The sequence below is a fragment of the Pristis pectinata genome, chromosome 1, assembly GCF_009764475.1.
Source record: "Pristis pectinata isolate sPriPec2 chromosome 1, sPriPec2.1.pri, whole genome shotgun sequence".
NCBI classification, from domain to species: Eukaryota; Metazoa; Chordata; class Chondrichthyes; order Rhinopristiformes; family Pristidae; genus Pristis; species Pristis pectinata.
In genome coordinates this window covers 20,711,613-20,734,895 of record NC_067405.1, presented here as the reverse complement: position 1 = coordinate 20,734,895, position 23,283 = coordinate 20,711,613, and the positions used below count along the sequence as shown (strand labels likewise).

Sequence of the window (23,283 nt, the reverse complement as noted above, 5' to 3'; positions counted from 1 at the left end):
TCGCTCATGGCTAAGGCAGTACAAAAATCTTTGCCAGGGCCCCAGCAATTTTTTTCCCTTGCTTCTCAAAATGTCCTAGGATACACTTGGCCAGACCCTGGGGATTTATCTACCTTAATGCACCTCAAGACCACCAACACCTCCTCTTTCATAATATTGTAATTTCTCAGTTAACTGTAATAATGTTCAGGACTCCTACACAGTAATGCCAGAACAGATGAATTCAGCAATGTCGTTCCAACTGCAATCTGACATTGGCACCCAACAGCAGAGCACCAACTTGCTGCAGTTTCCAAATCTGCCTGCTGAACCTGTGCCTTCAGCAATACCAATTATCTCTATGGAAAGAAAGGGAGGGAAGTTGCAAGTAATTTAAATTTTTCAATTCATTGAGTTAATAAATCTATTGAACTGTCATACATTGTCCAGTGTAAAACAGCATTTAGGTTTTAAAATAATCTTCTAAGCAATTATTAGTACATCAAACTTTTAAGAGTTGAATATTTTTGAATGTCTGTAAATCCCAGAGACATTCACAAACATTAAAACTCTGACATCTTTGACAGACTGTCGGCCTGCAGATATGGCTTAAGCAGCTGTGAAAGCATTTCTGTGCACAGGGCTTGCTATTTATGGTTGAAAGGCCCTCTTCAGTCTGGATAACAAAATATTTTACCTTCCACAGTGATTAGCAACGGCCCAAAACAAAAAAAAAGAACAAAACTCAGAGCAAGTAAGCTGCTGAAGGCATTACTGCTTTCTTCCTATAGATTGTCAGACTGTCTCCTAATACTTCATCCCACCTCCCCATCCCAGCCTGAAATACAGCATAAAATTTCCCATCACTGAGAATCCCACAAATGAAGAACAAATTGCTCAATAAACTCATACCATAGTTTTTCCTGCTCCTCGGGGACCAACAATTAGGACAGAGTTGCTTTCCCCATGAACAGCTGTTTGTTTTAGAAGATCCAACAAATTTCTGAAAAACAGTGAAGCAGCAGATAACAAATTTACATACATTAACAAAAAATGGTGTTTCACAATACAACTGTTTGTCCTAGAATGGAGCACTACATCCTCACATCACTACATCATTATATTTTCCTTTTATCCTGCTGAATTTCAGTTCTGTTTACTTCTTTGCACTTCAGCCACTTGGGCTAAGCACAAGTGTAGTGGTGGTTGCAAATCCACCATAAAGTACCAAGTAAGGATAATCATGGAGGCAGAGATTCGAAACGAGTACTTTACATCAGCCTTTACCAAAGAAAATGCTACTACAGTCACAGCAAAGATGTAATTAACATTCTGTGTGAGCTAAAAATTGACAAAGAACAAACACTACAAAGGCTTGCTGCTTTTAAAGTGGATAGAACACCTGGTCCAGATATCAAGACAGCAAGGACTGAAACTGCAGTGACGCTGACCATAATGCTCCAAACATTTATGTTTTAGGGACATTGTTTGAGGACTGGAAGTGTTACAGTCTTGTTCAGAAGAGGCGTAGGGATAAATCCCCTGCAGGCCAGTCAGATTTACTTGAGTGTCATAGAGTCTCAGAACTGTGCAGCACAGAACTGGGCCCTTTGGCCTACCGTGTCCTTGCCAACCTTGATGCCCATCTACTCTAATCCCATTGACCCATATTAGGACCATATTTTCCTACACCTTGCCTACTTTAAATATCTGTCTAAATAGTTCTTAAATGTAGTAATTGTATCCGATTCCACCACCTCCTCTGGCAGTACATTTGGAATTGGAATTGGTTTTTTATTGTCACTTGTACCAAGGTACAGTGAAAAACTTGTCTTGCATACCGTTCATACAGATCGGTTCATTGAGGTAGTACAAGGTAAAACAATACATAATGCAGAGTAAAGCGTCACAGCTACAGAGATAGTGCAGTGCAGGTAGACAATAAGGTGCAAGGCCATAACAAGGTAGATTGTGAGGTCAAGAGTCCATCTTATCATACTAGGGAACTGTTCAATAGTCATATAACAGTGGGATAGAAGCTGTCCTTGAGCCTGGTGGTACATGCTTTCAGGATTTTGATCTTCTGTCTGATGGGAGAGGGGAGAAGAGAGAATGTCCCAGGTGGGTGGGGTCTTTGATTATGCTGGCTGCTTTACCAAGGCAACAAGAAGTAGAGACAGTGTCCATGGAAGGGAGGCTGGTTTCCATGATGTGCTGAGCTGTGTCCACAACTCTGTGCAGTTTCTTGCGGTCCCGGGCAGAGCAGTTGCCATAACAAACCGTGATGCATCCAGATAGGATGCTTTCTACGGTGCATTGATGAAAGTTGGTGAGTGTCAAGGGGACATGCCAAATTTCTTTAACCTCCTGAGGAAGTAGAGGCACTGGTGAACTTTCTTGGCCGTGGAGCCTGTGTGTTTGGACCAGGACAGGCTATCGGTGACGTTCACTCCTAGGAACTTAAAGCTCTCAACCTCAGCACCATTGATGTAGACAGGTGTATGTGCACTGCCCCTTCCCTTTCCTGAAGTCAATGACCAGTCTTTTTGTTTTGCTGACATTGAGAGAAAGGTTGTTATCATGACACCATGTCACTAAGCTCTCTATCTCCTTCCTGTACTCCGACTTATTGTTACTTGAGATATGGCCCACTATGGTGGTGTCATCTGTGAACCTGTAGACGGTGTTGGAGCAGAATCTGGCCATGCAGTCATGAGTGTGTAGGGAGTAGAGTAGGGGGCTGAGGACACAGCCTTGTGGGGCACCAGTGTTGAGAATAATCGTGCCGGAGGTGTTGCTGCCTATCCTTACTGATTGCAGTCTGTTGGTCAGGAAGTCAAGTATCCAGTTGCAGGAGGTGGTGCTGAGTCCCAGGTCTTGGAATTTGGTGATAAGTTTGCTTGGAATTATAGAAATGAAGGTGAAGCTGTAGTCAATAAACAATAGTCTAATGTAGGTGTCTTTACTGTCTAGATGCTCCAGAGATAAGTGTAGGGTCAGGGAGATGGTGTCCACTGTAGACGTGTTTCGACAGTAGACGAATTGCAGTGGGTTGAGGTTTTCTGGGATACTGGACTTAGTGGGTGCCATGAACAGCCTCTCAAAGCACTTCATCATGGTGGATGTCAGAGCCACTGGGTGGTAGTCATTAAGGCACGTTACCTTGTTTTTCTTCTGTATCGGGATGATAGTGGTCTTCTTAAAGCAGGTGAGAACCTCAGATTGAAGCAGGAAGAGGTTAAAAATGTCTGCAAATACCCCTGCCAGCTCATCTTCACAGGATCTGAGGACACAGCCAGGGACACCACCTGAGCCAGATGCTTTCCACAGGTTCACTCTCCGGAAGACTGATCTTACGTCCTCAACAGTGACCATGGGCTGAGGCTGTCGGGGTAGGTGGTAACATACCAATCCTCTTCTCTTCAAAGCATGCATAGAATGCATTAAGCTCATCACGAAGGGATGCGCTGTTGTCAACGATGCTGCCCGACCTAGTTTTGTAGCCCGTTATAGCACGTAAACCCTGCCACAACTGACAGCTGGTCTGGGACTCTATTTTGGACTGATATTGTCTCTTGGCATCTCTGATAGCTTTACAAAGGTCGTATCTCGATTTCTTGTAAAGGTCAGGGTCACCTGATTTGAATGCTGCAGTCCTGGACTTCCGTAGTGAGTGGATCTCCCGGTTCATCCATGGTTTCCGGTTTGATAGCAACCGCTCTATGTAAAAAAACTTACCTCTTAGATCCCCTATAAAATTCCTTTCTCTCACCATAAACCTTGTTTTTGATATCCCCACCATAAGGAAAAGGTTTTGACTATCTACCCTTATAAGCTTATCCCCTAACCTTCTTCACTCCAGGGTAAACAAGCACAGTTTATCCAATCTCTCCCCATAACTTAAGTCCTCCAAACCAAGCAATAGGTGGGGGAAAATTCAATAAACAATTATAATGGTTAACATTAGGAGTCAGCTGGACAAGTATGAATTGATTAGAGAAAGGCAGGATTTGCTTAAGGCAAATCATGTCTAACAAACATTGTAGCGGCTAGCTACACACTACGAAAAGAAGACACAGGGTCGCTGGTTTTGAAATCAGAGGTCGAATGCCAACCAGGGCGCGGTGCGCCTTTAATAGCCAAAAACTTCCCGCGCTACAGTTCCCGCGCTGACGTCACGTGCGGGTCACCTGACCTTCCTGTGCGCGGACTTTCCCAGCTCAACAATGGGGAAGAAGGAGGGCCCCGCGCCATCTTGGATTGGGGCCTCTGACGACGTTGCAATGTCGGGAGCCAGTTCGATGCCGGTGCGGTGTGTCGCTACATAACCCCCCCCCACAATTGGCAATACCGTCGCGAAAACCAGAATTAAATAAACTATGACTTGAGTGGCCTGCCCCTGCGCCGCGCTCGCTGTACCACCATGGGTCAGTCCGAGTCTAAATGAGCCGGCTTCAGCCGGTCAACTGTAAACACCTCCTCGCGCCCCCCAATGTCCAGCACAAACGTAGACCCATTGTTCCTGACGACCCAGAACGGCCCTTCGTACAGCCGCTGCAGCGGTGGTCGATGCGCGCCCCTCCTGACGAAGACAAACTTAGTCTTGGAGGGAAGTCAGCATACGGGTCGGGGCCTGTCCGTGTCGTGAGGTGGGAATCGGGGCCAGGCTTCCAAGCTGCTCGCGCAGCCAGTCAAGCGCCACGGCAGGTCCTTCCTCTTGCCCCCGAGGGGCTGGTAGGAACTCACCCGGGACGACTAAGGGTGTTCCATAGATGAGGCATGCAGGTCCTCTTTTGGCGTGGTGCGTATCCCCAGCAGGACCCAGGGGAGTTCGTCTACCCAGTTGGGCCCCTTAAGGCGGGCCATGAGTGCCGACTTCAGGTGGCAATGGAACCTCTCCACCAGCCCATTGGATTGCGGGTGATAGGCAATGGTGAGGTGGATCCGGGAACCCCACAAGTTGGCAACGGCAGATCACAGGCCGGAGGTGAATTGAGCTCCCCTGTCTGAGGTGATATGTGCCGGGACACCAAAACGGGCCACCCAAGTTGACAAAAGGGCCCGTGCGCAGGACTGGGTGGAGGTATCTGCGAGGGGAATGGCTTCAGGCCAGTGGGTAAAACGGTCGACAACCGTGAGGAGGTACCGCGCTCCTCAGGGGACTGGGAGGGGGCCGACCAGGTCGACATGGATATGGCTGAACCTCCGGCAGGTAGGCTGAAAATCCTGCAAGGGGGCCTTGACGTGCTGCTGTACTTTCAAGGTCTGGCAGTGAGTGCAGGACCGGGCCCATTCACAAACCTGTTTATGCAGGCCATGCCAGACAAACTTGTCTGACACCATCCTGACAGTAGTCCGGACAGATGGGTGTGCAAGGCCGTGGATGGCATCAAACACCCGTCGGTGCCAGGCAGCTGGGACGATGGGGCGGGGTCTACCTGTGGAGATATCGCAGAGCAGGGTGCGCTCACCTGGGCCTACCAGAAGGTCTTGCAGTTGCAGGCCCAAGACTGCAGTGCGATAGCTGGGCATCTCCATGTCCGTTCGCTGTGCCTCCACCAAGGCGCCGAAATCCACCCCCGGGACAAAACTTGGATGGTGGGCCATGACAGTGCATCCACGACCACGTTCTCTTTCCCAGACAGATGGCGGATGTCAGTGGTGTACTCTGAGATGTACGACAAGTGCCACTGTTGCCGTGCTGACCAGGGATCTGAGACCTTGTTGAAGGCGAAGGTCAACGGCTTGTGGTCGGTGAAAGCTGTAAACGGCCTGCCCTCCAAGAAGTAACGGAAGTGTCTGATGGCCAGGTACAACACCAACAGCTCGTGGTCGAAGGCGCTATATTTGAGCTCTGGCAGTCGAAGGTGCCTGCTGAAGAACGGCAGCGGTTGCCAACGCCCTTCGATAAGCTGTTCTAGCACGCCTCCGACCACTGTGCTGGAGGCGTCGACCGTAAGGGTAGTCAGGATGTCCGTGCAAGGATGCACCAACATGAACCACATCCGCCAAGGCCTGCTTGGTTTCAATGAACGCGGTGTGAGCCTCTTCCAACCAAACAATGTCCTTGCCTCCGCCTGACAGGAGAGCAAACAACGGGCGCATGATGTGGGCCGCGGATGGTATGAACCGGTGATAAAAGTTTACCATACCGAGGAATTCCTGCAGGCCCTTGATGGAGGTGGGCCTGGCGAAATGGCGGATAGCGTCGACCTTCGCGGGCAGGGGCTTGGCACAGTGTTTGTCGATCCGATGGCCCAGGAAATCGATTGTCTCCAGTCTGAATTGGCATTTGGCTGGGTTGATGGTCAGGCCAAAATCCCCCAGGCGAGAAAAAAGTTGGCGGAGGTGCGTGAAATGTTCCTGGCGGCTGTTGCTGGCGATCAAGATGTCGTCAAGGTATACGAAGGCAAAGTCAAGGTCGCGCCCGACCGCGTCCGTGAGTCATTGGAAGGACTGAGCAGCATTCTTGAGACCAAAGGGCATCTGGACGAATTCAAAGAGGCCGAAAGGTGTGATCAGCGCCGTCTTTGGAATGTCGTCTGGATGCACCGGGATCTGGTGATACCCGCGGACGAGGTCGACCTTGGAAAAAATGGACCGCCCATGCAGGTTTGCAGCAAAGTCCTGAATGTGCGGCACGGGGTACTGGTCTGGGGTAGTAATGTTGTTGAGGCATCGGTAATCGCCACAGGGTCGCCAGCCTCCGGCTGCCTTGGGGACCATGTGTAGTGGAGAGGCCCATGGGCTGTCCGACCTGCAGATGATCCCTAGCTCCTCCATTTTTTTGAATTCCTCTTTCGCGAGGCGGAGCTTGTCCGGGGGTAGCCGCCGGGCGTGGGCGTGGAGGGGAGGGCCCTGGGTGGGGATGTGATGCTTGACGCTGTGCTTGGGCAAGGTGGTGGAGAACTGGGGCGTTAGTACGGACGGGAACTCTGCCAGGACCCTGGCAAACTCGTTGGTCGATGTGGTGACGGAGTCAAGGTATGGGGCCGGTAGCTTGGCCTCACCCAACGAGAACATTTGGAAGGTCCTGGCATGTACCAAACGCTTACCCCGCAGGTCAACCAGCAGACCGTTGGCGCGAAGGAAGTCTGCCCCAAGGAGTGTTTGCGCAACAGCGGCCAGGATGAACCTCCAAGTAAAGTTACAGGTGCCGAACTGGAGGTGTACCAACCGGGTGCCAAAGGTCTGAATGGCGCTGCTGTTGGCGGCTCTGAGGGCGGGTCCTGGTGTGCAGTTACGAGTCTCGCGGCTGTTGGGAGGCATGACGCTGACTTCGACTCCGGTGTCCACTAGGAACCGACGTCTGGAACGCCTGTCCCACACATGCAAGAGGCTATCCGGGTGGCCAGCCGCCGTAGCCATCAGCAGCGGCTGGCTCTGGCATTTCCCGGAAACCTGCATGGTGGCCGGCATCTGTGGGTGTCAGCACCCCACCGCTGGTGGTAGAAACACCATTGGTCGGTCGGTGTCTCAGACCTGGTGGTGGGCGGGAAGCGTTCGATCGCCGGGTCTGGCCTGCTGGGCCGCTGGGTACGTGGCGTGGCAACACGCTCGACAGACGCCCCGCTCTCCTTTTTCGCCCGCCAAAGGACATCCGCCTGGGCGGCCACATTCCGGGGTTTGCTGAAATCGGCATCCGCCAGGAGCAGGTGGATGTCGTCGGGTAACTGTTCCAGGAAGATCTGCTCAAACAGCAGGCAGGGTTTATGCCCATCTGCCAGGGCCAACATCTCGTTCATGAGCATCGAGGGGGGTCTGTCGCCCAACCCATCGAGGTGGAGTAGGCGGGAGGCCCGTTCGCGTCGGGAAAGGCCAAAAGTCTCGAGAAGGACGGTCTTGACCTTATCGTACTTCTCCTCCTCCGGGGGCACCTGGATGAAATCCTCGACCTGGGCTGCGGTGTCTTGGTCGAGGGCGCTCACCATCTAATAGTACTTGGTGCCATCCCTGGTGATCTGGCGAACCTGGAACTGGGCCTTGGCCTGGTCGAACCAGACACTGGGTCGGAGGGTCCAGAAGGTGGGCAGTTTAAGGGCTACTGCCTGTACCTCTTGCTGTGCAGACATCGTGGGTCCAAAAACATTTGGGCCTGTCGGGGTCACCAATGTAGCAGCTAGCTACACACTACGAAAAGAAGACACAGTCGCTGGTTTCGAAATCAGAGGTTGAATGCCGACAGGGGCGCGGTGCACCTTTAATATCCGAAAACTTCCTGTGATGACGTCATGCGTGGGTCACCTGACCTTCCCGCGCGCGGGCTTTCCCAGCTCAATGATGGGGAAGAAGGAGGGCCCCGCGCCATCTTGAATCGGGGCCTCCGACGACGTCGTGATGTCGGGAGCTGGTTCGATGCCGGTGCGGTGAGTCGCTACAACATCATAGGTTTTTTTTTGATAGTATAATGGAGAAAGTAGACAAATGAAAGATGGTTGATGTGCTTTATAATCATGTCCATAAGGTGTTTGATTAGGTGTCACACAACAGTCTTAACATCAAGAATGAAGGCCATGGAGTAAAAGGGCTGTGTCAGTATGCACAAAAAAAAATCAGCTAAGAGAAGGAAAGAGAGTAGTAGTGAAAAGTTGTTATCTAGACAGAGAGGAGGACAATAGAATTCCCCAGGTGTTATTACTCAGACAACTACTTTTCTTAGTTTACTGAAGACTTGGACATGGGTGTACTGGGCACAATTTCCAAACTTGCAGATGAAATGAACCCTGTAGGCATAGTGAATTGTGTGCAGGATAGATATGGACTTCAGCAAGCTACAACAATGCTGGTGGCATGGGCAGAGAGGTGGCAGTTGAAATTTTCTGCTGGAATCTGTTAAATTTTAGTAGGAAGAACGAGAAGAGTTGATTTAATGAAAGGGCAAAGTTCTAAGAAGAATACAAGCACAGGGAGGTCTGTGAGTTGAGAAGCATAATTTGTTGAAAATGGTTATAAAGAAATTGGTTACGAAACATACAAGCTCCTGGGCTTTAGATGAATCTTGTCAAAGCACTGATGCAGCCACAGTTAGAGTACTGCACCTCGATAGACTAGAATAACTAATGTTACTTACCTTGGAACAGAATCTGACAAAGGTATTTTGAAATCATGAAGAGAACAGATGGAGTCAAAAGACAGAAACTGTTCCTACTACAGGAGGGGTATAGAACTAAGGAAAATAGAATGAAGATGATTGGCAAAAGAACCAATACCAACAGGAGGAAAATCAAGTGCTTAGGATCAAAAGGGAGCTGGACAAGTATTTGAAAGGAACAACTGGCACTACTATGGGGAGAGGGTGAGAGTGAGTTTTGCTAGATTGCTCTTGAATGGAGCCCCTACAGATTTGACTTTCTGTAATGATTCTATGATTCTACATTTCACTCATCTTAAGTCAACAGAGCTCAAGTTATGATGTAAAACCAAATACTAGAAACAGGATATCAATCACAATGACTTCTATTTTTGAACCTTCTCTCCTAAATGTCAGTTCCAAGGCAACACTGAAAGATTTAAGATTTTATTTTAATAAAGTATTGAAAAAATACTGGTCTTTCATAAATGAGAGTCACTATGCAATTGAATAAGATTGAGCCAATCAAAATGTCAACATTTATGACTGGTTAGTTACATCTGATTAATTTACATAAGTTTATTGAAAAGGTCACTGGTATGTCATAGGAAAAAATATACAGATTAAAAGCAGAATATTCTGGGAATACTCAGGAAGTTATGCAGTACTTGTAAAGAAGTTGAAACTTAAGATTGGCGAATGTTTTTTGCCATTGTCGTTAAAAATTATCCATTTTTATAGAAACACGCATAAGGAAATACAAGTTAATAAAAAAAAGTACATTAAAGGAAATGTACTCAGACTAAACCTGATTGGTGAGGGATTTGTCAATGAGAAACAAAACCCTCAGTATTAATAATACAGATGCAAAGATAAATTTTCATTATTTGTTAGGAGGCAAAGTACAGGTCCTCCACAGGTTACAAACGCCCAACTAACGGACACCCCGTACATATGAATGAGCATTTGGGAAGCCAGAGGGATGGATCAGGATAGATTTGCCGACTCTGCTGGGTTGCAGGGATCTTCTGCTGAGTAGGAATGGGCATTTCAACGTGTTTCTCTCCCCACCCTAATTATTGGCCACAATAATTGGGGGCTGGGTCGAGCTGAGAACACTGAGCAGACTCACTTGCTCACTCACTGAGTCAGTGAGGTGGCTGACAGCCACTCTTCCCACACCTACTCACTCTCCCATCAAAGCTGTTTCTGTCATCCTCTCCCACACACTGCTTTTGTTCATTTTCAACATAAACAGTTTAGGTTACAAATGGAACTCTGTTGTAACCTGGGGACTGCCTGTAGATTGTGAAGATGGGAGTGGGATCTTGGGTGGGCAAAACCATGGGAATTCAGAGAAATGCAAGTCTATGTACCTTGGGTCAGAGAATGAATAGTACTATTTTCTTAATGGTAGGGGCTAGGAACAATGGTGGTGCAAAGGTTTAGATGCCCAAGCACACAAACTACAAAATATTAATGCATGATCAAAGAGATTGGAAGAACATAGGTCTTTATTTCAAAAGACTTTCTTTCGTAAGACCATCTTATTTAGGAGAATTTAAGATATGGGGCATATCTTAAAATTGTGAGTGAAATCAGGATTGACACAATGGGAAGTAAAAATTAATAACATTTTCCACCAAAGGGTTGCAAACTTTTAGATAATTAAAACTTTTAAGACTAAGATCAACAGATTTTGTAAAGCAAACGCATCAAGAACTATGAAGAAAAGCCAGATAAATGGGGTTGAGATATTGATCTACCATGATCTAATTGGATGGCAGAACAGATTTGAGAACCGTAATGGGCTACTCCTGCTTTGATGCAAGCTGACAGATGAAGAAAGGCAAGTTGAGCAAAGTATTGGAGGGTTTTGTAGCATTAATATTGAATCAGTTTGTGCGAAAGAAGAAAAAGACAATGGATAAAAGCCATGAAACTGGAAAGGGTGATAAAAAGCTAAGAAACATTTATCTACATCAAAACCACGATGTAAATTCCATCTTTTGAAATCCTAGAGCTTTGTTGTTCCTTTCTGCAACAAGATACAGAATGTAGTGTACTGCATGTTATTGTGCAAAATACATTACAATTACACAATGCCTAAATAAAGACTTTTCTGTGGGAACAAGTATAAAAATATTCCAAAGCAGTCAATAAAATCATTATTTTCTCTTGCCATTTGAAACTAATTTCAAGCATATAAACTAGTCACAAAATATTCTTAAACTGGATTGCAGAATCTACAGAAAACAATCCTTAATGATTTACCTTCCAGTTTAGCATTCCAAAAATTTCTTTGCCCTGACCAGTCTCCTTATCTTTCCATGCAATGACTGAAACCATGACATTCTACTGAATGAAATCATTGGTATTAACTGCTTTCCAACAGATTCCAGATTTGCTACACTGCTAAATTTTTTGACATCCAGAAAAAGGAATGTGTACTTGAATACATATGTTCAACCAAGCGAAAGCACTCTCAATGAGACACTATTGCTTGCTAACAGGAAAGAAAAAAAAGAAATCAAGCTTCATCAAAGCTATGACACATATCAGCCACGTTAAGCAAACTTCCTATTGACCACATAAAGCAAATATCCCAGTGGTTGGATTCTATGATCCCACAGTAAAAGTCTATAAATGCAAGCAGCAAAAAGTCACAATGCTGTTCACAAAAAAAGAGTAAATCCTGGAAATAATCAGTTCTAATGGAAGGTCATCAACCTGAAATATCAACTCTGTCTCTGTTGCCGCAGATACAGAGTGAATTGCTAAGTACTTCCAGCTTTCTCTCATTTTTATTTCAGATTTTTAGCATTCTTGTCTTTCTATTAACAAGAAGTTATAGGGTTAGAAATTTTAAAAAATACAAATGCAAGAAATATAACTGAAACAAAAGATACGTCAAATTACAAGTACTATTTGCAGTTCAAAATAACTTTTTTGACTTTTAGGTTAGTTACTTAAAGTGTGGTTCATGCACAGCATTATGATGCTGCTGATTCATATATCACTTACTTGTACTGAGCTTCTACTCCAAATGGTTTACAAGGGAGATGGTGGCAGAATCGTCTTCTCAATGTCATATGAACCTGCATTTCCAATGTAAAATAAGGTAATCATGTTATGAGTAACCAGCATTGCACAAATCTACATATTCTGTCAGAAGCAGAGACCATTTTGCTTTCATTTGTATTTAATTGAGATACAAGTGGTCACCAATGCTTATTAGAAAGCAGAAAGTTTAAAATTAAAGTGTTTCTCATTATTGGACTGGTAAAAGAATATTAGAAACAAATCCATTTCTAGTTGGTATGGTACTGCTAGCAAGAAAAAGCACAAAAGGGACAAAAAACAAAGCTCTGGCAAGAAAAGGTAGAGCAATCCATTAATGCTGGGAATTCCTGGGTCAAGGAGAGCTTTGCTGAACATTTTAGAGGGCAGAAGCCAGAATAAAAGGGTAGGGGGAAGGGGAGGAGCACGAGCTGACAGGTGGTAGGCGAATCTACTATCCCCTCCTATCAGATTCCTTCTTCTTCAGCCCTTTGCCTCTTCCAACTATCACCTCCTAGCTTCTAACATCATTCCCTTTTACCTCCCCTCCCCCACCTACCTACCTCACCCAGACTCATCTATCACCCACCAGCTCGTGCTCCTCCCTCTCCCCTTTTATTCTGGATTCTGCCCTCTTCCTTTCCAGTTCTGATGAAGGATCTCGGCCCAAAACGTTGACTGTTCATTTCCCTCCATAGATGCTGCCTGACCTACTGAGTTCCTCCAGCATTTTGTATATGTTGGCCTTACAAAGCCAGCAGCTGCGTTTGAAGACACAAGTGACTGCAGATGCTCATCACCTTCCAGCCTTCAGTTTGAATGAAGATATATACTTTTGTCTCTATTATCAATAATAAATGTTCAAGTGATAATTATTAACGGTTGTTTTCAAAATATGGCATTCCAGTTAGGTACAATTTCTTATCCACTAATTCCATTTTAGACATTGAAAAGCTATTTGCTGAGAGGTTCCACAGGGTTCAGTGATATGTCATTGAAAAAAAAGATCAAAAACTGCAAATGCTGGAAATCCAAAATGAAAACAGAAAATGCTGGAAATACAGCATCTGTGGAAGGAGAAATACCGTTAACATTTCAGCTTTAAGACCCTTCACTTGGAAAATGTTTGAGTTTGTGTGTTTAGGGAGGGCAAACAATGCAGTGAATGGTTGGAAACTGAAAAGAAGGAACACAGTATCACAGATCCCTTTGGGAAGCTAGTCAGGCAAATAAGATGGCCAAGAAGCTACATGGAATGCGTCTTACTGGCCAGAGCACAGAATACAAGAGCAAAGAGGCCTTACTAGAATTGTATTAAATATAGCTATTAACTCATGTGGTTAACATGATTGCAAATGAAAATAATGCAGCATTGCCATTTTCAAAAAAAAAATTCCACAGAACTTCCTTGGAGTTGCATCAGTCATGTCACATTGGGATATGTGATGTGAATTCCAAGGCAATGTCTCAGAGAGAGATCTCATCGAATGATGTGCTGAATGGCCTAAATCCATTCCTAGTTTTCCCCAATAACATCAAGGGATGAAACAAGAACTACTTTTGGCCACTTAGTTCATTTTCTAATAGGTATTAGTGCAGAATAATAGTGCAGAAAGCCAAATCTAACCAAATGCCACTGACACTCTCAAGGAAGCTACAGCAGCAGTTGATGTAGGAAAATTGAAAAGCCCAAACTGGGCTGGTAATGATTAATAATTTTCCCATGGACAAATTGTTGATATATTTTGGCTTGGAAATCTTTATATAGAAACACCCTGCTATGATATTTCCCAGGATTGATACATCTCCTGAATGAGCACATCCTTATCAAAAATATTCGCATTCCATTGTTATATAACAGTGCAATTAAAATGGTGATTAGTTCCAATATTCTTTTTTAAATAGCACAATTCTTCTTTTAAATAGCATGATTCAAGTTATAATATGCAATAGGTGGAGTTAAAATCTGGCAATTTCACATACTGACATTGCTCTTCAAATACTATCCTTAGGACTGCTCTCAGGAGATACAAGGATTTCTACTTATCTTGCTTTGGAACCAGTTAATGGATGCACAGGAGGTTAATCTGTTTTTCCTGCATTTCACAAGCTCACCACCATGGTGACTTGCTTTACCTCAGTTTTTCCAAATCATATACATCATAACACAAAACAAATGAAATATTGAAAATCTGAAATAAAAACAGAAAATTGGATTTCACCTGAAATGTTAACTGTTTCTCTTTCCATTGATGCTGCCTGACCAGTTCAGTGTTCCCAGAATTTCCCACTTACACACTTTAGTTGTACGGAGAGTACAGGTGAACTCTGCATTATAGTTGTTTTAGTTACAGAAATTCACCCTTACTGAATTCACAAATCACTAACCAAAATGTTTAGATACAGAATAAAATTCACTCTCACAGAATATGTATGAAAAAGAATCAACACAAAATTAATTTTTTTTTCCAATCTGCATTTCTTGTCACATGCAGGTGAGCTTCATGTTACAGAAAAAAAGCAAATATGGACCATTTTCTAGGAACACCCCCACCCACCCTGCGAGTCACCTGTAAATAGATGGGAACTAATCGGCATGCAACAGCAGTTTGAAGCTGACCCTACCAAATTAGATTGCCTCCATTCAGTTAACATTTTCTTTGAGTCATACATGGGAAGCCTAATCTTAACATGATTGTCCACCAACAGGCTATGATATAAAGTATTTTACCAATTCCTTCCTAAACATCTTCTGTTCATCATTCCCAAACACTCTAACAAACTGCTGCAGATGCACAATTGAAAGTATCTTGACTGGCATCATGGCCTGGTGTGGCAATTTGAATGCATAGGAACGTAAAAAGCTGCAAAGAGTAGTGGACTCTGCCCAATACTTCACGGGCACATCCCTTCCCACTATTGGTAGTATCTACAGGAAGCACTGCCTCAAGAAAGCAACATCTATCATCAAAGATCCGCGCCATCCAGGCCATGCTATCTTCTTGCAGCTACCATTGTGCAGGAGGTACAGAAGCCTGAAGTCCCATACCACCAGGGTTCAAGAACAGCTATTTCCCTTCAACCATTCGGTTCTTGAACCAACTGACAAAACCTTAATTACTACAGTTCAGCAACACTATCACGATGTTGCACTCCAATGGACTTTTTTTTGTTCTAATTGTGTTTGTTCCTGCACAATTGTGTATAATTTATGTTTTTCTTGTGAATGCTGCTTATATGAAGCTATGTGCCTGAGATGCTGCTGCAAGTAAGTTTTTCATTGCACCTGTGCCTATATGTACTTGTGCATGTGACAATAAACTCAACTTTGACAGGTTCCCAATTTTGAAAAGCTAATTGTTTCAATTATCCTCCCTCATACCTGATGAACTGCTATAAAGCCATCCCCAATCTTAGATTTGAAGTGTTTTGCATTAACCAAGTTCTACTGACAGTCTTCCTATAACTGTGCAGTTCACAAAATATTGTTTTCCTGCTTGGATTATTTTACAAATGACATATCACCCGGGAGTTCTATTAACACAGCAAGTTAAATGTAATGCTTAATTCAAAACTGTGAGAGATTCACACAAAAATAATTAATTAATATATCTGGTTTGATTTAGAGCTTCCTGCAATTAAAGCCCCGACAATCCCTTAACTCCATTGTTCCCTTCCACCTCCTTAACACCCCCAACCCAGAACAGTTCAGCAAAAAAATTGAAAGAGCATTTGGTTTCTGACTTCATGGAAGAACACACAGGAATACTCCTGGAAATATAGAGAATTATGGGTCTAGACTAAGCGAGCTCAAAGAAACTAGCAGAATACTGGAAAATTAATAAAAGGCAGTAAGCCCTCAGGACCTGATGACTTGCATCCTCAGATTTTGAAGGTGGCAGCAACAGAGATGTTGGATGCACTGGTTGTCATCTTCCAACACACCACAGATTTTACTACACATCCCATAGATTGGAAGGCAGCAAGTGTAATAACACTATTTAAGAAAAGAAACAGAAAATAAGGAAAAATAGATCAATTAACCTGTTGTCAGCTGTAGGAAAGATGCTAGAATCTATTAAGGAAATGATAAGGCATTCAGAAAATAATAACAGGATTGGACAGAGTCAACTTGGACTTAAGATGGAAATCAGGGTTTGACATATCTGTCAGAGATTTTTTTTGTTTGTTTGCTGATTACTAAAGACCCAAACAGGTAGATATATCCTTCAGAACTTGCCAGCTCAGTCAGTGGTGGTGCTATCAAGTCACTCTTAATGACTGACGTAGAAGTCACTCACCCAGTGTACATTTTGTTCCCTTGCTTTTGTCCGTGCATCCTCCAAGTTTTGTTCAACATGGAAGAGCACCAATTCATCAGCAGGGGGAGCACGGGAGATCATAATCCAATGGGGCAGTATGATTTTCGGCTGCTCCCCACCTCTCAGTAGGGCCAGGTTAAACCTGGCGCCTGCACAGTAGTTTCTATTCAAATGAATAGCAGGAATCAGCTGTATGGAGAAAGGCAAGTAGTTATGTTTTTTTTATTAATGTTAGCTTTAATGATTTTAGTGTTTTTAATGTATGGATGTGTTTTAAATCTATTAAACGTAACAAAAAATAATATTTTTTTCTACTCAATGCTTGTGAACTCTAAAGATGGTCACATTCAAGGGCTCCAACCACACTGACCACTTTGAAGCCTGCAAGACTGCTCCAATGCTTCTCCAAGAATTAAATGTGCTTTCATGCTTTACCCTGGATTTTCCTTGACTGATATTAGACTAACTGATCTGCAGTTACCAGGTTAATCACTCTTTCCCAAACTGAAACTTCTAACACAGGCACTTGTCCTTGAAGACAACACACCACAACAGTTGCACACCATCCCTAATTTCAATGTGGTCATTGATATTTGAAGATTATTTCTTCCATTACTATTATAATACTTGTTCCCCATTACATCCATGGCCAAAAATGAAGTATTATGGAAACATTTACCCAAGCACCAACAGGAGGGGTAGGCCTCTTAAGCCTGCCTGCCATTCAATATGATCATGGCTGATCTGCTGCAGGCCTCATCAGCTCTTCTGTCCCAGTTTCCCAGAGCTCTCAATTCCCTAATCCTTCAAAAAATTTACCTATTTCATCTTTAAGTACCCCTATGACATAGTCTCCACAACATTTCAGGATGGAAAATTCCAGAGATTCGCCACCAATTTGCCACTTTTCAGCTCATTGGACAACATCTCTCTCAGAACCAAACTCAGTAAACCAGGAGACACATTTGAAAAAATTGCTATAAAGTTTTTAAGATTAGAAAGCACATTCATATATGAAACAAAGTGGAAATCATTAAAGCTAACTTAAATAACAGTACTGATGACTCCCGCATTACAGGGGAGTTGTGTTCCTAGAAAATGTTCCATAACACGAAGCCCAGTCATCTGTGTATGCATCAAGAAATGAGAGTTGAAAAAAAATTCTACTGACTTATCTGCAAATTTTTGTAACCCCATCGGCCATCGCACAGGGATTGCCTATATTGCCAACTTAAACCATTCTTCAATGACAGTCAGTTCAGTGTGCCATAGAACCATAGAACAATACAGCACAATACAGGCCCTTCGGCCCACAATGTTGTGCCGACCTTCAAACCATTCCTAAGACTATCTAACCCCTTCCTCCCATATATCCCTCTAACTTAAATTCCTCCATATGCTTATCTAACAATCTCTTGAACTTGCCCAACATATCAGCCTCCACCACCACCCCTGGCAGCGCATTCCATGCACCAACCACTCTCTGGGTGAAAAACCTCCCTCTGACGTCTCCCTTGAACTTCCCACCCATTACCCTAAAGCCATGCCCTCTTGTATTGAGCATTGGTGCCCTGGGAAAGAGGCAATGGCTGTCCAGTCTATATATTCCTCTCAATATTTTGTATACCTCTATCATGTCTCCCCTCATCCTCCTTCTCTCCAATGAGTAAAGCCCTAGCTCCCTTAGTATTTCGTCATAATCCATACTCTCTAATCCAGGCAGCATCCTGGTAAATCTCCCATGCACCCTCTCCAATGCCTCCACATCCTTCCTATAATGAGGCGACCAGAACGGGACACAGTACTCTAAGTGTGGTCTAACCAGAGTTTTGGAAAGCCGCATCATTACTTTGCGGCTCTTAAACTCAATCCCGCAATTTATGAAAGCTAACACCCCATAAGCTTTCTTAATTACCCTATCCACCTGTGTGGCAACTTTCAGTGATCTGTGGATATGAACCCCAGATCCCCCTGCTCCCAGAATACTGCCATTTACCTTGTATTCCATCTTGGAGTTTGTCCTTCCAAAGTGCACCACCTCACACTTCTCCAGATTGAACTCCATCTGCCACTTGTCAGCCCAGCTCTGCATCCTATCAATATCCCTCTGTAAGCTTCTACAGCCCTCCACACTATCCACAGCACCACCGATCTTTGTGTCATCTTCAAACTTGCTAACCCACCCTTCCACCCCCTCATCCAAGTCATTACTAAATATCACAAAAAGTAGAGGTCCCAGAACAGATCCCTGTGAGACACCACTAGTTACAGCCCTCCAATCCGAATGCACTCCCTCCACCACAACCCTCTGCTTTCTACAGGCAAGCCAATTCTGAATCCACACTGCCAAGCCTCCCTGGATCCCTTGGCCTCTGACCTTCTGAAGAAGCCTACCATGTGGAACCTTGTCAAACACCTTACTAAAGTCCATGTAGACCACATCCACTACACTACCCTCATCAGTCTTCCTGGTCACCTCCTCAAAGAACTCTATCAGGCTAGTGAGGCAAGATCTTCCCTTCACAAATCCATGCTGGCTGTCCCTAATCAGTCCATGATTCTCCAAATGCTCATAGATCCTATCTCTAAGAATCCTTTCCAACAGCTTGCCCACCACAGACGTAAGGCTCACTGGTCTGTAATTCCCTGGACAATCCCTACTACCTTTTTTGAACAAGGGGACAACATTCGCCACCCTCCAATCCTCCGGTACCATCCCTGAGGACAACGAGGACTCAAAGATCCTAGCCAATGGTTCAGCAATCTCCTCCCTCGCCTCACGAAGCAGCCTGGGGAATATTCCGTCAGGCCCCGGGGACTTAACTGTCCTAATATTTTCTAACAGCTCCAACACATCCTCTCTCTTGATATCTACATACTCTAGAACATTACCCTTACCAACACTGTCCGCAGCATCATCAAGACCCCTGTCCTTGCTGAATACTGAAGAGAAATATTCACTAAGAACCTCACCCACTTCCACAGCTTCCAGGCACATCTTCCCACCTTTGTCTTTAATCGGACCTACCTTTACTCTAGCCATCCTTCTGCCCTTCACGTACGAGTAAAAAGCCTTGGGATTCTCCTTAACCCTACTCGCCAAAGCCTTTTCATGTCCCCTTCTCGCTCTCCTCAGCCCCTTAAGTTCCCTCCTTGCTACTCTCTCACGAGCCCTGTCTGATCCTTGCTGCTTACACCTTACATATGCTGCCTTCTTCTTCCTAACTAGTTGTTCCACCTCCCTTGTCACCCAGGGTTCCTTCACCCTGCCATTCATTCTCTGCCTCACCGGGACAAATTTATCCCTAACATCCTGCAAAAGATCCCTGAACATCGACCACATCTCTATAGTACATTTCCCTTCAAAAATGTCATCCCAATTTACACTCTCGAGTTCTCACCTTATAGCCTCATAATTCGCCTTTCCCCAATTAAATATCTTCCCATCCTCTTTGCTCCTATCCCTGTCCATGACAATTCTAAAGGTTATGGAGCAGTGGTCGCTGTCCCCCAAATGCTCACCCACCGATAGATCTGTCACCTGACCCGGTTCATTAACAAAAACTAGATCTAATATGGCATTCCCTCTAGTCGGCCTGTCAACAGACTGTGACAGGAATCCGTCCTGGACACACTTAAACTCTGCCCCGTCTAAACCTTTGGCACTAAGCAGGTGCCAATCAATATTTGGGAAGTTGAAGTCTCCCACGATAATAACCCTGCTATTTTCGCATCTTTCCAAAACCTGCCTCCCAATCTGCTCCTCAGTATCCCTACTGCTACCAGGGAGCCTATAGAATACCCCCAGTAGAGTAACTGCTCCTTTCTTGTTCCTAACTTCCACCCATATTGACTCTAGAGAGGATCCCTCTACATTATCCACCCTTTCTGCCGCTGTAATAGTGTCCCTGACCAGTATCGCCACCCCTCCTCCTCTTCTTCCCCCCCTCCCTATCCCTTTTAAAACACTGAAAACCAGGAATATTCAATATCCATTCCTGCCCTGATGTCAGCCATGTCTCTGTGATAGCCACAATATCATAGTCCCATGTACTTATCCAAGCCCTCAGTTCATCTCCCTTATTCCTGATGCTTCTTGCATTTAAGTAAATGCACTTTAGCCCATCCGCCTTACTACTTTTATAGCCTGTACTCTGCTTCTCCTTCCTCAAAGCCTCTCTACCTGTTAGATCTGACTTTTCCCCTTCTTCCTCTGACCTACTCCTCCAGTTCCCATCCCCCTCGCAAACTAGTTTAAACCCTCCCGAACCACCCTAGCAAACTTGGCTGCAAGGATATTGGCTCCCCTCAGGTTCGGGTGTAACCCGTTCTCTCTGTACAGGTCCCACCTTTCCCTGAAGAGATCCCAATGATCCAAAAATCTAAAACCCTCCTGTTGATCTCTAAACCCCACTGATGGCATGCTTAACTTAGTAGGAAGATTGTGTATTTAAGTCCCATTCAATAACAAAAATCTAAACTGACACTCGTGTTGAAGCACTGTTGACAGTGCTGTCTTTAAGGCCAGGACTTGAGGGACTGAGTTACAGGGAGAGGTTGGACTGGCTACGACTTTTTTCCTTGGAGCTTAGGAGACTGAGGGGTGATCTTATAGAGGTGTATAAAATCATGAGGAGCATAAATAGGGTGAATGCACTCAGTCTTTTTCCCAGGGTTGAGAAGTCAAGAACTAAAGGTCACAGGTTTAAGGTGAGAAGGGAAAGATTTAATAGGAACCTGAGGGGCAACTTTTCCACCCAGAGGGTAGTCAGTATATGGAATGAGTTGTCTGAGGAAGTGGTTGAGGCTGGTACAATAATAACTTTTAAGAGGCAGTTGGATAGGTACATGGATAGGAAAGGTTTAGAAGGATATGGGCCAAATGAAGGCAAATCAGACCAGCTTGGATGGGCATCATGGTTGGCATGGACCAGTTGGGCCAAAGGGCCTGTTTCCATCCATTGTACATGACTCTAGCAAGAACCTAAATAAAACAAAGTATTGTCAATAGAGTCACAAGAAATTCTTCAGATGCAGGAATCTGGAGCAATACACAAAAAGTGCTGGAGGAAATCAGCAGGTCAGGCAGCATCTATGGAGGGAAATAAATAGTCGATGTTTCAGGCCGAGACACTTCATCAGGACTGGAGAGGGCAGAAGCCAGAATAAGGTGGTGGGGGGAGAGGGAGGAGTACACGCAGGCAGGTGACAGGTGAGTCCAGGTGAGGGGGGAAGGTAGGATTGGGGGGGGGGGGGGGAGTTGTAATAATCTGAGAAGTGATAGGTAGAAGAGGCAAAGGGCTAAAGGGCTGAAGAAGAAGGAATCTATAGGAGAATGCAGTGGCCCATGGAATAAAGGATGTAGGAGGGGAGGAGAGGAGATGGGCAGGTCATCAAGGCAGGGGAAGGGAGCTACAGGAATAAGGGAAGGGGTTACAGGAAGTTGGAGAAATCAATGTTGAGGCCATCAGGTTGGAGACTCCCAAGGCGGAATACGAGGTGCTGTTCCTCCAACCTGCATCTGGCCTCAACGTGGCAGTACGGGAGGCCATGGATAGACATGTCAGTATGGGAGTGGGATGTGGAACTTAAGTGGGTGGCCACTGGAAAGTCCTGGCTGTTACGGCGGATGGAGCGAAGGTGCTCAACAAAGTGGTCACCCAATCTGCATTGGGTCTCACCGATGTACAGGAGGCCGCACCGGATGCAATAAATGACACACTCGGACTCACAGGTGAAGCGATGCCTCACCTGGAAGGATTGTCTGGGACCCTGAATGGTGGTGAGAGAGGAGGTGAAGGGACAGGTGTAGCACTTGGTGAAGTTACAGGCATAAGTGCTGGGGGATTATCAGTGGGGAGGGACGAGTGGACAAGGGAGTCGCGGAAAGAGCAGTCCCAGCAGAAAGCAGAGAGAGGAGGTGAGGGGAAGACATGCCTGATGGTAGGATCCCGCTGGAGGTGGCAGAACTTGCGGAGAATGATGCGTTAGATGCAGCGGCTTGTGGGGTGGTAGGTGAAGACGTGGGAAACCCTCCCTGTCCCTTTTATGTCATTTGGAGGGGAGGGGAGGGCAGATGTGCAGTAAGTGGAGGAGATACGGGTAAGGGCAGCATTGATGGTGATGCAAGGGAAACCCTGGTTTCTGAAAAAGGAGGACATCTCTGATGTCCTAGAATGGAAAGCCTCATCATGCGAACAGATGCAGCAGAGGCAGAGGAAGAGGATGGCGTCCTTACAAGTGACAGGGTGGGAAGAGGTGTAGTCAAGGTAACTGTGGGAGTCAGTAGAAGATGCCTGTGGTAATCTGTCTCCGGAGATCTAGAAAGGGGAGAGAGGTGTCAGAGATGGACCAAGTGAACCCGAGGGCAGGGTGGAATTTGGAGGCAAAGTTGATGAAATCGATGAGCTCAGTACGGCTGCAGGAAGCAGCCCCAATGCAGTCGTCAATGTAGCAAAGAAAGAGTTGGGGGACATTACCGGTGTAGGCTTGGAACATGGACTGTTCCACGTAGCCAAAGAGGCAGGCATAGCTGGGGCCCATCCAAGTACCCATGGCTACACCTTCAGTTTGGAGAAACTGGGAGGAGCTGAAAGAGAAGTTGTTAAGGGCGAGTACCAGTTCCACCAGACGGACAAGGGTGGTGGTGGAGGGGAACTGGTTGGGTCTGTTATCAAGAAAGAAATGGAGATGCTTAGGCCTTCCTGATGGGGGATGGAAGTGTACAGGGACTCGACGTCCATGGTGAAAATGAGGCGGTCAGGGCCAGGAACTGAAGTTGTTGAAGTGATGGAGAGCATGTGAAGAACTGGAAGTGTAGAACTGGAAGAGCCATCCAGCACAGAAACTGGC

General features: G+C 45.4%; 1 protein-coding gene across 8 annotated transcripts in view; it reads right to left on the bottom strand.

Moving 5' to 3' along the window:
* The window catches only part of orc4 (origin recognition complex, subunit 4), a 74,025-nt gene that overhangs the window by 45,643 nt on the left and 5,099 nt on the right, over nucleotides 1–23,283 (bottom strand). For 4 of the 8 annotated variants that reach the window (XM_052026947.1, XM_052026948.1, XM_052026941.1 and 1 more), the window contains exons 3-5: nucleotides 16,411–16,620; nucleotides 12,074–12,147; nucleotides 892–982 (exon numbers count right to left, since the gene is read on the bottom strand). In XM_052026947.1, the coding sequence (XP_051882907.1) occupies nucleotides 892–982; nucleotides 12,074–12,147; nucleotides 16,411–16,620 (375 nt within the window). Of the gene's footprint in view, nucleotides 1–891; nucleotides 983–12,073; nucleotides 12,148–15,975; nucleotides 16,107–16,410; nucleotides 16,621–23,283 lie in introns of all 8 variants that reach the window. The other 4 variants (XM_052026951.1, XM_052026954.1, XM_052026952.1 and 1 more) reach the window with 2 other exon arrangements.